General features: G+C 60.4%; 2 protein-coding genes across 2 annotated transcripts in view; both read right to left on the reverse strand.

Annotated features, from left to right (window-relative positions):
- Positions 1–7908, reverse strand: part of BLTP2 (bridge-like lipid transfer protein family member 2) — a 10678-nt gene extending 2770 nt beyond the window's left edge. Inside the window, exons 1-22 of the mRNA XM_050909199.1 lie at positions 7793–7908; positions 7487–7533; positions 7041–7203; positions 6843–6961; positions 6406–6466; positions 5998–6196; positions 5713–5836; positions 5199–5323; positions 5046–5113; positions 4803–4951; positions 4432–4550; positions 4038–4201; positions 3632–3896; positions 3306–3511; positions 2045–3140; positions 1619–1810; positions 1321–1523; positions 1123–1241; positions 829–1049; positions 490–680; positions 305–404; positions 29–231 (exon numbers count right to left, since the gene is read on the reverse strand). Of these exons, the coding sequence (XP_050765156.1) occupies positions 29–231; positions 305–404; positions 490–680; positions 829–1049; positions 1123–1241; positions 1321–1523; positions 1619–1810; positions 2045–3140; positions 3306–3511; positions 3632–3896; positions 4038–4201; positions 4432–4550; positions 4803–4951; positions 5046–5113; positions 5199–5323; positions 5713–5836; positions 5998–6196; positions 6406–6466; positions 6843–6946 (3909 nt within the window). The 5' untranslated portion in view covers positions 6947–6961; positions 7041–7203; positions 7487–7533; positions 7793–7908. The remainder of the gene's footprint in view (positions 1–28; positions 232–304; positions 405–489; positions 681–828; positions 1050–1122; positions 1242–1320; positions 1524–1618; positions 1811–2044; positions 3141–3305; positions 3512–3631; positions 3897–4037; positions 4202–4431; positions 4551–4802; positions 4952–5045; positions 5114–5198; positions 5324–5712; positions 5837–5997; positions 6197–6405; positions 6467–6842; positions 6962–7040; positions 7204–7486; positions 7534–7792) is intronic.
- A 1271-nt stretch (positions 7909–9179) lies between these two features.
- On the reverse strand, positions 9180–11262 carry SDF2 (stromal cell derived factor 2). The gene is made up of 3 exons (XM_050909200.1): positions 11091–11262; positions 10770–10966; positions 9180–10047 (listed from the first exon to the last, which is right to left on the reverse strand). Exons 1-3 carry the CDS (start codon positions 11260–11262, stop codon positions 9760–9762), a joined length of 657 nt encoding a protein of 218 aa, XP_050765157.1. The 3' UTR covers positions 9180–9759.
- Between the last annotated feature and the right edge of the window lie 6154 nt (positions 11263–17416).

Below are 17416 nucleotides of genomic sequence, written 5' to 3' on the forward strand. Positions count from 1 at the left end.
GCCGTGCCCTAGGTGTTTGCAGCGGTACCTCCTCAGCCGTGCGGTTGCTGTGCCGCTGGTAAGTGAGAGAGGACAGGCTCAGCAGATGGGTTTTCTTCACCAGGGTGTCGAGCCGGTGGTCGGCGTTCTCGTCGCAAGTGGAGGCCATGAGGTGCACGGTGACCTGGCTCAGGTCGCTCACCATCTGCGTGATGCTCCACTCCGAAATGAGGCGTCGCATCACCGTGCCGGCTGGGGGACGGGGAGAGGGGTGAGCCGGGGCCCTGCCTTGCCTGGAAGTGGTGCCGGCAGGGCCCTCGCTCACCTTGGGGGATGAGCCGCTGGGTGCCGCGAGTGAAGATGTGCCCTTGGCAGCACTCCACTTGGATTCCCCGCTGCTGGGCAAAGGAGGCCCAGTAATGCACCTGCGAGGGAGCAGACAGCCAGGGCTGAGAGCCCAGCGCAGGCAGAGCAGGGAAGTAACACCGGACCCCCACCCCCAGGACTTGCCTGCAGCCGGGGGAAGAGCGCAGTATAAGACAACTGTTTGTAATGCTGCCCCAGCTTCTTCTTACTGGGTTTCATGTTGTTGAAGAGTTTCCCGCGGCAGATGGGGCGCGTCACGCTGGTCCACGTGGCCCAGAAGTTCTGCATCCAGCGGAGGGTGCTGCTGTAGAGCAGGATCCGGGGCTGGGAGTGCTCTGAGAATACACCCGTCGTCAGCCAGCACCGCGGCGCAGGGACACAGCAGGGACACGGACACCCAGGACCGATAAGGATCGCTAAAACCAAGCCTGCCCTGCCCCATCCCCCTCGGCCCCAAGGGATCCCCGGTGCGCTGTCACCCACCCTCACTGGGCCGCGTCAGGTCCATCCGGATGGAGAGGTTGAGGTTCTCGGAGCGGAAGGCACGGTAGGAGTCGTACTGCTGCCCCACCGGCACCTTGGGCAGGAACTCGGGAGAGCGCAGCACCACGCCATGGTGGTCATGGGAGTTCCCGTGGCACAGCCACTGCAGGTCGAGCGTCATGCACAGGTCGGGCAGGTGCAGGAAGCAGCAGTCGTCATACCTGAACGGGGAAAGAGACCCCGGTTACCCCCCGGCACTGGCAGCAGCCCCCACGTTCCTGGGCCCACACTCACTTGGAGGCTGTCCGGACGTTGACATCCAGGTTGCCCTTGAAGACGAACTGCCCAGGCTTCCAGTGGAAGGAGAGGTGGCTCCACTCCCAGTGCATGTTCTCCGTGGTGTTGTAGGGGTCCTGCAAGGACAAGCGTGGGGAGAGGCAGCTGTGAGCCGACCCCACGCCGGGCTCTGCTCCCTACCTTGGTGGCACCCACCTCGGTGGCCAGCTGGTGCAGGTTGGCCTGTTCAATGTCCATGTGCCAGTCCCCATGGAAGAGAAGGCGGCTCTTGTCCCACCAGGGCAATGGGGCGCTGGGGTCCTCTGAGGGCTTGGTGAGGAGATCCACGCACTGGCCGATCAGGGTCCAGGCCGGGTCCCAGCAGGGCCCCCACACAATGGTGTACTGGGAGATCTCAGCTGGGGACATAGAGGTTGGCTCAGCCCTTTGCGTGTCCCACGCAGCCCCGTCCCCACCCCGGCACAGAGCCCCCCCCTGTCCCTCCAGCTCTTACAGTGGAAGTCGTGGTAGAACTTCAAGGGTGGCATGTTCCTCTCCACTGTCGCATCCCCCCAGGGCAGCCCCAGCTTCAGGATCTGGCGGCGGCGGGAGCACGCCTGGCCGCACTGCTCGGCTCCGATCAGCCGGCCGGAGAGCTGCCAGTTCCGGATCTCAAAGAGGTAGCGAGGGTAGTCACGGATCCGCACTGCAGGGCAGAGGAAGGGCTGAGAGATGGGGCAGCGAAGGGACACTGCCCCGGTCCCCCACTCTGGGCCATGGCAGGAGCTCTCTGCTCCCTTCCCACTCCCTTGAACCTCCAAAAATCATTGCCCCTGCTTGGTTACACATTACGTGGTGCCAGCAGGTCCCTGTCCTGGGATGCCAGGCCACGCAGCCACCATGCTGTCCTCCAAGGGCACCCTCACGCAAAGCAACTCACCAAAGAAGCTGCCAACTCTGCCCTTCATCATGCGGCACCACTGGGTGACCATCTCCAGACCCTCGGGGGGGAAGGGGCTGACGCTGTCCAGGTCCCTCATCTGCTCCAACACACGCTCTGTGCCGTGGAAGGACTCGTCGGCCATGGCCACCAGCTCCAGGTGGGACAGGGTCCAGGTGAGGAGAGCCCTCCGCATGGGCGTGTTGGCATAGAGGCGCCGCGAGCGCTGGATGTAGATCTCGATGTTCTTCTTCTCCAGCGAGGCGTAGAGCTCCTCGATCTTGCGGGCAGGCAGCAGCTCGCCATGCTGCTTGCGCAGCGCAGCCACCTTGGCGTCCAGCAGCTGCAACCGCTTGGCGCTCTCCTTGCTCTCATCCTTCATCAGCTCGTAGTTGTCTCGTAACTTGACCTCGAAGACGTCATCCAGGAAGACCCAGGAGAAGTGCGTCACTTTGAGCAGGAGGTCGGGGGGCAGCACGGGGCTGGCAGGGTGCCCGCACTGATGCAGGCCTTTCAGCCACTTCTGCACGCCCACGGCAGCATCCAGCGTGCGGGAGAAGTCGTACTGGTAGGGGAACTCGATGGTCACGCTGGCAAAGGAGAAGGCCCAGCCGCGGTTGCGGAGGGTGCGCAGGGTGGGGAAGGCGCAGCGGTGCAAGATGACCTCCTCCAGCTCTGGCAGCAGCTTCACCTCCACCTCCTTGAAGCTGAAGATGCTGTGTCCATCGAAGCCGGCGGCCAGCTCAGGGCAGTAGCCGTGCAGGGCACCGCCGTGCCAGCTGACGGAGGTCCGTTCGGCAGCCAGGCTGATGTAGTTGGCCTCGGAGACAAAAGCTGTGAGCTTGGCAGAGCTCAGCTCCAGTGACAGGGACAAGAGTCTTTTGGGGGGGGTCCCATCCGGCTGGAGGGGCCCCGGTGTCTCAGTAGGGGTGGCCGGGTGGGACGCTGGGCTCTCCGGGGGCAGGGAGGGAGGCGTCCTGTGGCTGAGGGCGCTCCGCAAGGCTTCGTGGCACTGCAGGGTGGCCAGGGTGTGATGGTACAAGTGCATGTGGTCGGGTGGGCTCCACAGCACCGCCAGCCCCTCGCCGCACTGCACCTACACCGGAGAGAGCGAGCAGGCACCAAGTCACTGCCGGGTCTGGCACAGCACAGCCCCGTTCTCCTCTCCAGCACCTTTTGGTGCCAACCAATCCTCCCCTTGCCCCATCCACCCCAGTCCCACCAGTACAGGCTAAAGCAGAGACCCGAGGCCCACACCAACCTCCAGGGAGCGGATGCTGCTGTGGTAGGTGACAGAGAACATGGAGAGGTTGGCCACCGGGTTGGGGATGGCAGGAGCTTTGCAGCACGGCTGCATCTTCTCCGTGATGCTCTTCACCAAGGCTAGCACCATGCCCTGGACGCTGACCGTGCAGCTCTCGGCACTCCCCAGGACGGTCAGCGTGTCCAGCCGCAGCTCCAGGGCACCTAGAGAGACGGCACATCAGTGCTGGAGGCACGGAGGAGGCGCACCACGACATGCCGGGTTCCTCTGACTGCGGGGCTGTTCCAGGACAGTCATCTGGGATCAGCCTGCATGCTACTTACCCACCAGGGCTGAGAGTGTGAAAAGGTTCACATCCTCCACCTTCAGATCCACCTTCCAGAGCAGCCCCCAGGGCTCAGTTGAGGCAGAGGGCGGCTGCTTGGCAAGCTCAGCTCTGCTGGGCTGCGGGCAGAACAGGGGCAGGACCCTGGCCAGGCACTCGGTGCAGGTGTCCGACGACTCCACTTGCAACCCCCGGATGGTGCAGTCCAGGAAGAGCGTGTCCGACTGCGCGCTAGACATGCCCAGGGGCTGGTTGTAGCTGCCCTGCAGGACAAACAGACGATCACTCTCAGGCTGCAGGACGTCCCCATGCCACCATGTGTCCCCATGCCACCCGCCTGGAGTTGCAAACAGGCATCCCCCCCCTCCACGAGCCACCCCTCGTCCCCTCAGCTTGCCCCTCACCTGCAGGTTGAAGGAGTCGAGGATGAGGGCTTCCCCCCACACGTGCATGTTGGGGGGATGAGGGGCACGCTGGATGTGCGAGTCGTTGCCCACGCGCCAGCAGAGGTGGTCCACGGCCAGCACTGCTCGCTGGTGCACGCTCTGCGGCCGCAGGTGCTGGTAGTCTGCGGGCAGAGAGGAGGGGGTGAGTGCGGGCAGGGCTTGCTGCTGCCTGCTCAGCTGCCCCTGAACAGGGGCAACCCAGACACAACCAGGCAGGGGTCCACAGCCCCTGGCCAGACACAGACATGGGCAAGCACAGAGGCGGCACAGCCCTTCCCACTCCTCTCTGGCTGAGCCACCGACCCCCAAGAAGAGCCCAGCAGCCACCCTGGTGCTAGCTGCCAGCCCGTACCTGCAGAGATGGAGTTGAAGCCCAAGGCGAAGGGTGGCGTGTCCCCCAGCTGCACTGACACATTGACGTTGGACAGCGAGGCACACAGGATGATGGGTGCTATGATTTGGGGATAGCTCCTGCACGGGATGAGCAAGGACGGGCTGTTACTGGGGCACTGCGTGCCACAGAGCCCGGCAGGGAGCAGGCCCAGAGGGACACCCTCTCCACAGGGACCCGCCGACCGCCTGCCACCCTCCGTACCAGCCTCCCCGTCCCACAGGCCGTGCACAGGGCAGAGAAGGTGCTGGGTGCCCGGGCACCCTGCCAGAGCGTGGCAGGCAAGAGGAAACAAGCTGCGATACCAGCAGCTGCGCTGAGGCCGAGTTTACCTTCCCTTGTGTCCTTGGCTGGGGACAGGCACCGCCCAGGATCTGTATTCCTGTGCCAACAGGCCCAGCCAGTGCGAAAACTCTTGGTGGCGGTAGTGGATGATGCAGGTGTTGAGCAGTACAGCAGCCGAGAGGTCAATGGCTGTGACCTAGAGCAGGGAGAGGGGTGGGTGGCAAAAAACTCGTGCCAGGAGCCGAACCAGCCACCCCCGGGGGACAAGAGTGTGCCCAGTGCTCACTCACCTGCAAGCTGGTCTTCAGGGAGTTGAGGCACACGATGCGCTGGCGGCTCTGGGACAGGAGAAGGCCGTCTGAGGAGACAGAAGAGCAGAAATGAGGGGTGGCGGAGGGCAGCGACGGCAGCCCTGTCCCACAGGCGCCCTCCTGGCTACTTGCCCTCCAGCTGGAGGTCTACACTCATTTGGTCCAGATCCGAGGTGGGTGTGAAGTTGCGCAGCGGGATCTGTTCCTCTTCACGCTGATATAAAAACTGCAGCAGCTTCAGGCTCCAGGTGAGGTGCCTGTAAGAAGGAGGGAGTCACTGCCAAGAAGGGAACTGCACCGTCAGGTCCTCCATCTCCCCGTCTCTCATCCCCAGCTGGCTGGCACGCTGGCACGGACAAAGACACCAGCCAGTGCCCAGCTGCAGCCCAGCCCAGCGCTCTCATCCCATCAGCAGAGGATCCCATCAGGCTGTCCTACTGGAGAATCAGCTCCCATGCCTTCCTCCTGCCCCAAAAGCCCAGTCCCAGGCCAAGCTCAGTCCTTCCCACTGGGGTGGGCTCCAGGACTCGCTCTCTGTGGTCTGGCAGAGCAGGGGATGAGCAGGGAAGGGCACAGTTGTCCCCAAGTCCGTGTCCCCAGCGCTAATCGGGGCTAGGACAGCCTCCCGCTCCACCTGCCTCCTTACCTCTTCTGGCTGTTCATAGACAGCACCATGCTGGTGTTCTCCAACTTCACCTCCACCCTCCTGGGGATGAGCTGCAGCGTGTCCCTGCTCAGCAGAGACACGGACTTCAGGGGCTCCCCCGGGCCTGGAGGGGGACACAGCGTCACGGGAAGGCTGTTGCCCAAACCCCCACGCTCTGCAGTGGGAGGGAGCGATGGCACAGCCAAATCCCTCTGGCTCCAGTACAAGCATGGGGGCTGCCAGCCCCTGCCTTGCCCAGAGCTTGTCCCTGTCCCCATCCCTGACCTGCGCTGGGCTGTTCCCTCGCGCTGCTGCGCTGGGCCCCGGCAGTGATGCGGTGCAGCAGCGGGCTGCAGAAGAGCCCTTCGTGCAGCTCTGCCTGCAGGGTCCGGACGCGCAGCCTGACACCCACCAGCCGCCGCTTGCTGCTGATCTCCAGCGAGAGGGAGAGCGCCAGGGCCAGCTCCGCCAGGCAGGTGTCATCCTGTACGGGGACACGGGCAAGGAGTGCACAGGGAGTCACCTAACTCCCTGCCGGTGGACGCTGCAGGTGAAGCGCTGGGCACAGCATGGAGCCCAGAGCCTTGCAGCATCGCCCAGCCTCGGGGACATGCTGGAAAGGGTCCTCAGGGTGTCCCAGAGAGCCAGTGCCCGGGCTCGAAGTGTTGAATTTCTCCCTTCCCCAGCACTCACCAGCTGGCTGCTCCGGAGGACTTTGCTGTTCAGCTTTGTCAGGCTCACCTCGCAGGTCAGGCTGGGGAGAGCAGAGGAACAGACAGAGGATGCGGGCCCTGCTGCCTCCAAACCAGGCTCCTGCCCTCTCTTTTCTGTGGGACACAGGGACCCCAATTCCCTGCTCCAAGTCCTCCCAAAACCAGAGCACACCCTAGCTCCGTGCACAGCGCAGCAACTCATAAATTGGAGAACACACAACTTGAGCTTCCCGTGAAGGGAAAAGGGACCAGGCCAGTCTCGGAGGAGGTTAATGTGTCACATCACAGGTGACACGGGATGCTGCTGAGCGGGACAGAGAGAGGTGAGACACCAGTTTGGGGTCAGAGGAGCCTCCCTGCCCCCTGGGACCCGGGGCCAGGCTGGGGAAGCAGAGCGGGGCGCGAGCACAGCGTTACCTCTTCCCATCGCCATTCAGGAGGAGACGCGTCTTGCTGGCCTGGACGTGCCAGAGAGACTCTGAGGTGGCCACATGCAGAACCATGATGTTGATGGAGTCCATGTGGATGGAAAAGAGCTGGGGGGAAGGTGCTACTGTGAGGGATGTCCAACAGCAGCGCAGCCCACAACAGCCTCTCACCAAGCTAGTGCCTCACCTGGCTAAGGAGCCTCAGCAGGGAGGGTTTAAGAGTCAGGTCTGCTCTGCTTTCATTTCCATCGGGTTCTCTGGGAGCCTGTGGGACAGACAGCTGGAACCCAGGGCCCTTCTGGAGATCCGTGCGGATTCGCACCTCGCCAAAACACAGCTCAAAGTAGCGCCTGCGGAAGAACAGCACGAGCAACTCTTGTAAGAGCTCGCACATGGCACACTGGGCCCCATCAACAGGGAAGCCCCCCACCCTGGGGACGTGCAGGACTGGCACAAGGGCATCCACAAGACACCGCCACCTCAAAGAAGAGTGATTTACTCCCACAGAGAGCAGACTATGGGGAAATAGGGACTGCAGAAAGGTGTAAAGGCAGCAGAACTGCAGTCAGCGGGGCCAGGGATGAGCCAGACCCACCAAGAGAGCAGTGAGGGAGCTGGGGCGGGGGTACGTACGGCAGCTCCCGGCTCAGTTTACTGGAGATCCAGACGTTGTCGATCTCCTGCAAGGACGCACAGGTAGGTCAGAGAAGAAACAACCTGGCTCTGCCTTGTGATGCTCCTCCCGACGTTCCCACTCCGCTCCCAATGCCTGGCATCATGCAGGGAGCAGCCAAAAACCATGGGAGGAAGGGGCTGGCACCAGCTATGGGGCTGCGCAACAGGAGCTTGGCTACAGGGATTTGCTCCCAGCCTGGAAGTGACCGCAGCCGCCCTGCCTGCCCTCGTCTGCCAGCAACCGCCCCTCGCCCGGGTACCCACCACAGTCTGCTGCTCCCGCTGGAACTTGAGGCTGATGTTCTGGGCCCAGAAGAAGCCGAAGGAGCCGATCTTCAGCTCCGCATGAAGCTTCTGCCGGCACCAGGTGACGGCCAGGCGACACGCCAGCCACCTGCGGGGACAGGCGGCAGGCCAGGGTCAGCCTCCCCGCTGGGGCTGGGGGGGCCAGGGACCCTCTTTGCCCTTCGAGCGCCAGCTCCAGCACCCACAGCTGGATGGAAGCTCCCAGGGCCTGGCCCTGCTGCCACGGGTGCCCCAAGCTGGGGCAGAGACCCTGAAGGGTCACCCCCTCCCCAGCCCTGAGGGCCCCCTTTGACCCCCACACCCCCCTGACACCCCATGCCCACCCCTGCGGGCTCCCCTGGACTCCTGTAAGCCCCCAAACCCCTGACACCCTCCCACCCAGCCCTGTGGGCCCTCCCAAACCCCCGCAGCCCCCCCAACACACCCTGCACACTGCTCCTCCAGCCCTAGGACCCCCCCAAACCCCTGCAGGCTCCCCCACACACCCCGACACCTCTCCCCCAGCCGTGTGAGCCACCCCAAACTCCTGACACCCCCCCCCAAGTCCTCTTTGTCCCCCTTAACCCCTGCTCCTCCCCCCCCAGACCCTCGACACTTCACCCTCAGCCCCGTGGGTCCCCCCACACCCCTGGCAACCCCCACGCAGCCCCGCGGGCACCCCCATGACTCCCGTGTGCCCCCCCCACCCCTGACACTACCCCAGCCAGCCCTGTCACCCCCCTAAAACCCCTGCAGGCCCTCAAAACCCCCTGACACCCCACTGCCAGCCTCGTGGGCCCCCCCTTGACTCTTGCGAGCTCCCCCCAAACCCAGCAGAGCCTCCCCCAGCCCTGTCACTCCCCCAAACCCCTGCGGACCCCCCTACACCCCTGTCACCCCACTGCCAGCCCCGTGGGCCCCCCCCAACCCTGTCACCCACCCCCCCCCAAGTCCCCGTGGGCTCCCCCACGCCCCCAAACCCGCCCCCCCCCAGGCCCTGACCGCGCCAGCAGCCCGGCGAGCAGCGCGACGACGACGAGGCCGAGCAGTACGGCAGGCAGCGGCGGCGGCATGGCGGCCCCCGGCCCCGGTGTGTTCCCCCCCCCTCCCACCCCGGCCCCGGCGGCACCACCGCCGCCGCCGCCGCCCGTGGGGCCGACCGCCCGCGCACCCGGAGTGGCCGCTGGGAGGGGCGGGGCGGGGCCGGCGGCGCGGCGGGGCCGAGCGGTGCTTTCCCGGAGTGAGCGGTAGCGGCAGCGCCCCACCGGGGCTAGCACCGGGATTGGGGCGCGGGCGGGGGGAACGCACCGGGTCTGACACCCCCCCCCCCCCCCCCATTCCCCGCATAAACAGGCACACGACAGGGGAGGATTCAGCCCTTTTATGGCCCCAGGCCCCTGCCGGGCACCGGGAGCGGTTTGGGGTACAGCGGGGGGGGGGGGAACCGGAGCACAGCTCCCGGGGGACAGCAGTCCTTTGGGGGGGGTTCCTCGGCCAGAGGGGACGGAGGAGGGAGCTACAAGGGAAGGGCTGGGGAGTTTGGGAACCTGCTCTGGATGTTGAGCTCAGCTTTGGGTCAGGTCTGGACATTGGGCTTGGCTTTGTGCTGGATCTCGGATGCTGGGCTCTGCTTTGGGTCGGGTCTGGATGTTAGGATCTGCTTTGGGCTGGGTTTAGGACGTGGGGACCTGCTTCATGTTGGATCTTGGATGTTGGGCTCTGCTTTGGGTCAGGTCTGGACGTTGGGATCTGCTTCGTGTCAGATTTGGGACACCGGGATCTGCTCCACATCGAATTCAGGACGTTGGGATCTGCTTCGTGTTGGATTTGGGGCTCTGCGTCCTGGCATGTCAGACCCCGGTGGGGACAGGGGCCGTCCCCCAGGCTGAGCAGCCCCGAACACTGCAGGGCAGCGCCCAGAGGCTCGGCGGCAGTCTGTCTGTCCATCACAACTCAGCGTGGTACCGCTCCGCTTTGAAGACCTCGCTGGGCTGCATGAAGATGCCCTCCATCACCTTCCAGTAGTTATTCTGGCTGGAGGCGGCCATGCCGTGCACCTCCTTCTGCCCGTGGATGGGCCGCCCGTACTGCTCCCCCGTCACCGAGAGGAAGACGTCGGTGGAGGCGTGCTGGAAGCGCACCTCGCCGTCCCGCGCCCAGTAGGTCCCACTGCACACCACCGTCCAGTCATCCAGGTAGTCGCCCTCGCCGGCCTCCCCGAACGCGCTCACCTCCTGCGGGTGAAAAAGAGCTCATTTTGGGGCTGGGATGAAAGAGGAGGGACTCGGGGGTGTTGAGTCGGGCCCAGAGGGGAAGGATGGGGGGCAGAGGAAGGGGCCTGGGGGAGCGAGGAGGGACCTGGTTGGGACTGGAGCTCTGTTGGGACTTGGAGGGTTTGGTTGGGACTCGGGTACTGGGGTGGGGGGACAAGGGGGAGCCGGTAGGGACTGGGGAACAAGGTGGGACTGGTAGGGACCCAGGTGGGACCAGGGAACAAGGCAGTGCTGGTAGGGACATGGGGGACAAGACGGACCCAGTCTGAACTGGGGAACAAGGTGGGACTGGTAGGGACATGGGGGACAAGGGGGACCTGGTTGGGACTGGTAAGGACAGGGAGAACCCAGTAGGGACTGGGGAACAAGACAGTGCTGGCAGGGACATGGGGGACAAGACGGACCCAGTCTGAACTGGGGAACAAGGTGGGACTGGTAGGGGCATGGGGGACCTGGTCTGGACCGGGGAGCAAGACGGAGCTGGCAGGGACATGGGGGACAAGGGGGACCCAGTCAGGACTGGTAGAGACAGGGAAAACCCAGCAAGGACTCAGGGGACCCGGCAGGGCCCGGGTGACAAAGGGGGCCCGGTTGTGCCCGGGGAAAGGGGCTGGGCCCGGGGGACAGGGGGGGATCCCGGTCAGGCCGGGGTCCCGGAGGTCCCGGCCGCGCCCGGTGGGTACCTGGTTTCCGGAGAGCGGGGAGGCGAAGCGGTGGCTGTGGAGGTTGCGGCCGGTGCCCAGGTGGGTGAGGCGAATGGCCTGCCCGCAGCGCACCGGCGTGCCCCGCTCGCAGACGGCCGCCGTGCGGCCCCGCACCCGCCAGTAGCTGTTCCCATCATCCGCCGCCGACACCCCGGTCACCGACTGCTGCCCGCTGCCTGCGGAAGGGGAGAACCGCGCTCAGGCCAGGCCAGGCCAGGCCAGGCCCGGCCCGGCCCAGCGAGCACGGTGCCGGTACCGGCAGGGGCGGGGGGGGGGGGGGGGGGGATGATGTCCCGTTACCGGAGCCGTAGCGCACGTCGTGCGAGTGCAGACGGACATTGTGCCGCACGTTGAGCAGCTTCACCACGGAGCCGCAGGTGACGGGCCCGGGGCCGCCGCGCACCGCCGCGCCCAGCGCCAGCACCAACGCCAGCACCAGAACCGGCGACACCCGCCGCCCCGCCACCCCCATCCCGCCGCCACCGGAAGCGGAAGCGGTGCCGCTCCGCCCGCCCGGAGGTCGCCGCTCGTCTGCTCCGCCCCCCCTCGCTCGCCGCCGCCGCCGCCGCGGAGGCCTCCATTTTCCCTCGGCGCCTCGGGTAAGGCCGCGCCGGGCGGGACGGTGGCCGCGACGGGCCGGGCGGGGGTGAGCGGCGGCGGGGGGGGGCTGGGCAAGGCCCGCGTCACTCTGGTACGGGTCGGGGGGGACCGTTGCCACGGGAACGGTGGGGCCGCGCCGGGCCCGGAGCGGCTCCGAGGCCTCCTAGGCTGGGCGTCTCCGGCGGGCCTGGGCCTCGGTGAGGGCGGTAAGGGCGGCAGGGACGTCCCGGTGCTTGGTGTCGGGCTGGGCCGCGGTTCCCGGTTGGGGGGGTGAAGGCGGCGGCGGCTCCTCCGCTCCCGGTTGCCGGCCGCGGGTGGGGCTGGAGTCCGCAGGAGCCTCCCGGGGGGGGGGACCCCGGTTGGGGGCCGTGCCGCAGGGGGGTGACCTGGCCTGGGGCGGGCAGTGCCCGGGGGGGAAGGTGAGGCGGTGGGCAGGGAGCCCGCGGCCGGGGTGGGGGGCTGCTCCCCCGGGGACGGGAGGGTGCCGCAGCCCCCCCACCCGCCGGAGCGGCCCGGCTCCCCCGTGGCAGAGACCGCAGCGGAGCCGGGGGTTGCGGGATATCGCTGACATGGTAGGAAAAGCTGGTAGATGTGAGGTGATGGACATGGAGAGCGTTGGCCTGCTTTCCTGGAGGGGGAAGAAGGGTCTGACCTTTGTTTCTCAGGTAGGCTGGCAGTCCGGATCGCCCCGCTCCGCAGGTGTAATTCCCGGAGTGCTGCGTTTGGTTTTGCAAACTTCTGCCAAGGTCCTCCGTGAAAAGCCGAGGGGCAGCAGCCTGGGAAGGCCCTTTTGGGGATTAATGACTGACTAAAGGGTGGCAAAAAAAGGTAGGGATGAATAATTGGTGCTCACAGTGGAGTGAGGTTATTGTGGAGTTTCACAGTCATCTCTGCTGCTTTTTTTTTTTTTTTCTGAATATGGTGATGTGGAGAAGGAAAATTTAATCCTAAATTATTTAGGATAGCTAAACCGGACTGTGGGAAATTGCAGAGACCAGATAATGCTGAGTGCTACTGTGGTAAACGAGATACAACGGCAATGGGTGTAATGAAGGTAACAAACACTGCAGCAATTGACTCTATATCAGCTTTTACTATTTAGGAAAGAGCTGTTGGTGTCTCAGCAATTGTTTCTTTTAAAACATCACTTCAACACTCTGCTGTAGCCTACAAAGGATGTTTTGGAATTACTTTAAAGGAGCAGAGAACAAAACAGAAAACATCATTATGCCACTGCATAAATTGTTGGCAGTTTGTGCCCTGGCTATTGCTGGCAGTTCTGGTTAGCCTGTCTCAAAAGGGGAGCACTGGAAGAGGTGGGGGCAGAAGCAGCACGGACAAGCAGGTTTCTGGGCAAGCGAGGCCTTCATTTCCTCACCTTAGGGGAGAAGCTTGCTGACAGGAGGTATGATGCAGGTGCGTGAAGTCATGGGCAGGTCAGAGAAAGCAAGGAGGGAACATCAATTTTCTGTTTCTTACAGGAAATTATGATGCAGCAGGTCTAAAATAAACAGGCGGAAGTGCTTTTTCACACAACATGCTATTAAACTGTGGCACTCTGCCACGGGATGTTCCGCCGCCCAATAGTGTCGGGGGCGGTGGGACCAACAGGGAGCATTAAAACTAACGAAGCAGGTATGGGAAGTTCCTGAGCTGTAGTGGCTGGCTGGCTGGACTTTCCCTGTCACACCATCGTTGGTCTCCAGTCGTCGTTTTGCCCCTGCACTCCTTTGCACACCCACCACCGAGGAGGGTGGGAATGTCTGGTTTAGGTTCCGACTTCAGAAATTCATAAAATAGCTGTGAAAGCTAAATACAAAACTGTATGTTGCTGATGCTGTATCAGGGCTGGCAGGCCCCGGCGGCGATCGGCCCTGCAGAAGTCCCTGCACGTACCAAGGAATGGCTCTGAGGAAGACCTCAGCGCCGACGAGGTGCCCGTGAGGGCAGTTTGTTGTCGTGCGAGTGCCTTACAGTGCTTCACGGGGATGTTTTTGTTAGGCTCATAAGATTCAAATTAAAAGATGCCAATATGATCTTGTCTGAATTCTGTGGTGGGACGCAGCCTGGAGATCATTGCTTAGTCATTAGTGTTAAATCCACACATTCCGGCTCAACTGTGGCTTTTTTTTTTTTTTTTTTTTTTTTTTAAGAAAACCAAAATTGATTTCATTGTGAGAACTTCAGGGGGTGGAATGGTGGCGTTACTTTTGCAGTTCGTTTAGGTTTTTCCTAATGAGCCATTTATTGTCACAGTCTTTTACTCCTGTGGATGTACTTGGGCCGTGCTAAAATTAATTTCATGAGCATGTCATTGACAAAATGAATAGATTGGGCTTTCTTAGGCTCTACGTTTTAAATGAGTCAAGTTTCCCAGCCTTCTTATTCTCACAGCACTTTCTGAATCGTCTCCAATTTAACTTTTCTCTTTGAAGTGTAGACAAGAGAACTGAGCCAAACTGTTCAGTGGTGGCTTTGGCAATGTGGTTCCATGGACCTACGTGATCTTAAGCGGACTGTGAGCTGAACCATGAAATGGCAGAGATTGAAACAATCCCTGTCCAAACCCTCTCCCCCCCAAAAAAACCCCCCCACAAAACCAGTATTAGCGTGGGTCAGGGCCTTGATGCAGTTTCTCCCACGAAGGATGGGGAGAAGTCGAGGACTTGCTTCTCTTCAGCACCTCTGCTGTAGTAAAGCCTAGATTAGCACTTGTTTTTGCTGTTTTGTGCATTGACACTGATATCCTGAGGTTGATTGCTGAATAATAAATGTGTCTCGCTCTGAGGACAGTCCTTGGTTATCCTGTGAGCGCTGCTGAGGGTCTCATGCCTTAGTTGGCATCCCTGTGCCTGGAGAGCATGAGATGCTTCTGGTTTCCCTCATCCCACACCTGCTCAGGCTGTGAAGCTCCTGTGAGGCACTGCCATTCCCGATGCCATCCTGCACGTGGTTGTGTCCTTGCCTTGCTAGAGTGCCACCATAACTGGCAAGGTGCAGGAGTTTTTCCCCTAACGTATTCTGATATTTTGCAGGTACTCGCAGCGTATCTCCATTTCTAAACCTAATGAGTTAAATTTTGCTGGTGTATGATGTACAAAGCTGCGTCTGCCTCCAGCACTGTGATGTTTTGCAGTCCTGAGCAGCCAGCAGGTATCTGGATGCATGGCCAAGGCTTTACAGGTATTTGAATGTCTGGTTTCCAGAATTCTCAGGTCCATCACAAAGCAGCACTTGTTCTAAAGGCACTGCCTCGCCTAACCAGCGAGGCAGCCCACAGTGCCTGCAGCTGATGACCAGCCTGGTCCTGTTGACCTGATCAGAGCTCTACGGTCTCAGTATTGACAGTGAAGAGAGCTGTCTGCTCAGGGTAAGGAGCTGTGGACTCTGGACAATTGCCGTTGTGCCCTTGAGCCGAGCAAAGTGCAGACGCCCCTGGTCGAAAGCAGAGGTCATGTCATTGCTCAGCCCTGAGCTGCTCTGGCGTCGCTGCCCAGCAGGAGAGGCCGTGCTCGAGGTGCCTGGCTCGGTGTGGAGGCACCCGCGCTTCCCTCGCCTGCTGCCGTGGTGCCGTCGCAGCGCTGCTTGCTGCATTGCCGTTGTCTTTGGTCCATCTAGGTCAGCGTCTAGTGGCCGTAGGGTATCTTTGGGGTAAAGCTATATATCTATATCTATATCTCCCGTATAGGAGCCTGTCTGCTTGTGTACAGGTAAGCGTGCAGGATTAGGCATGGTCTCCCTGCCTTTTTGGTGCTCTAGTGCAATTTAGTACTTGCTCCCGTGCTGCAGCAATCTCTGACCCTCTCCTGGGAGCGTTACAGGAGCAGGAATGCTGCTGTGCTGCTCCGAGGAAAGGCCTGTAGCATGATACAGCTGGGCTGGCCCAACGCTCCTCAGTCTGGAGATTCTTAAACCCTCCCTAAGCCAGACAAGCAGTGCTGCTAGAGCGGGGCTCTCCCTGTGTGACCCCCCGCGTGGGGGGCTCCCGCCGGGCAGCAGTGTTGGTCTGAGCTCTGCCTCTGCACCACCGCCCGCACTGGGCTGCAGTCTCTGCATGCCTCCCTGTCCTGTTTTATTTCAAATGAAGGCCTGTCTGGAGCAGAGGGTGGGAGAGGCACCTTTAGTCCATATCTGATTCAACATCTCCTTGGTAATAGCTGCCCTTGCTTCCATTTGCCATGCTAAGTGACATCCCTGCTGTCCTGAGGTGGATTTCACTGGAGCTGAAAGCACCCAGTTTCGTGGATGGTTGGCTTGTGTGGAACCTCCTTGGCTGGATCGTTAAATGAGATGGGTTTCCTAAGTCCTAGCTGTTCCCTGTGTCCAGACAAATTTGATTTGACATGAACTGAAATTGCCAGGAAATGGTAGAACAAGTGATGAGGAAGAAAGTTGGAATTGCAAGTGAAACGCTTCACTGGCAGCGAATAGTAAAATTGTATGTGGTGCTATGACGAGGGGTTTTCTTTCTTGCTGGATTTGTGCGTTGATGATGGGCAGGAGAGAGATGAGGTTATTAGACTTAGAAATGGAAATGCTCTAGGAAAAGCCACTTAGCCTGCAGTTTTATGGATGTTAATACACACTGATGGATACGTGTAGAAGAATAATTGGTGAGAAGGTGTAAAGTTGACATAATATTCATACACAGACTGGTAAACATAACAATTCCTGTTCCTCTACTGTATGTAGCACAATTCATCAGTGGCATTTGTTTCAGGAACACGTATTTAACTAGCATTGGTACTGCCCTCTGAAGTGTTATTTCTGAGAGGGATGCTTAAATACTTGCGTGCAACTTCTACAGTGTCTTCTCGAGGACGAGGATCACCCTGTACCGACGCACCAAGCCAGAGCAGCCATGTCCTGTCTGGGTGCAGAGCAGTGGCTTTGGCCTGCTGCAATTTCTGCCTGTCTGGAGCATCACAGATAGGTGTTGGCCACAGCCATGTAATCCACAGCCAAGGAGTATGAGCTGCTATCTGCCTGTGTCTGAAACCTGGCAGAGGTCTTGCACTTGTCTTTGCTGTGGGTTTTCTTTAATGAGATACAGCCGACACGTTCCTTTGGCGCTATTAGTATTTTAAGACTTAGAAGATTACCCAAGATTGGCTTTGCACTTTGTTTTTTTCTTTAACTGAGAAATAAGGCCCCGGTTTTCTCTAAGTTGTTGTGTTTGTGCACCAGATGTGTGGATCTCAGGGCAGAACAAGAAGTCCCGCACACGAGAAGTGTCGTGGCAAGGCCTAGATCAGGTTGTCCCATATGGGACTGATTTCCTTCAGCTGTTTGTTTGCAGTGGGGAAATGATTATGGGAACATTTTGAAGCATGTTTGTTTAGGTATCGTTCCCTGGCGTATAGAATTCTTTTCTCATCTTTTTCTCTCTCTCTTTTTTTTTTTTTTTTTTGTGTTAAATTAAATCAGATGTAATTTAACATGGAGGGTTTGGCTTTAGATCTGACACCTCCTCTGGGCTTCTTTTTGTACCTTCCCAAAGGCTGATACTTCTTCCTGGGCTAGTGTTTTCATCTTCACAGCCATTTGAAAAATTGATTTGTTTTTTGTTACAGCTGACTTTTGTAAGCTTCTGTTGGTTTGGTGTATGTAAAAAGGAACTAAAAAAAAAAAATCCTTTGAAGATTTTAGAAATGACAGGAAGTTTTGTAACCACAAGAAGTGGAAGGCTCAGAGAGACAGAACTTGAGCCGTGTCTTTATGGACACACGCTTTCCTTTGTGCCAAGCTTGATTTATACTGCTTCCAGAAACCCCAGTTGGGGAAGAACATCAAACAAAAGGTTCTGAATATAGAAAACACTCAATTTCTGCAATCTCTTGTTACTTCCTAATCTCTGGACAGAGGCCCCTGGCCTGGAATGTCCCGGTCATAGCTCTGGCTGTGTGAGGCGGTGGAGTTGGGCAGCCGGCAGCCCCCAGCCCCGACCCTGCAGCACCCCCCAGGCTTCTCTCCTGTTTGTTCCATGGGGCTCCGCAGAGCCTTGCTAACAGCCTGCAACTGCAACT

Source organism: Gymnogyps californianus, chromosome 20 (genome assembly GCF_018139145.2).
Source record: "Gymnogyps californianus isolate 813 chromosome 20, ASM1813914v2, whole genome shotgun sequence".
NCBI classification, from domain to species: domain Eukaryota; kingdom Metazoa; phylum Chordata; class Aves; order Accipitriformes; family Cathartidae; genus Gymnogyps; species Gymnogyps californianus.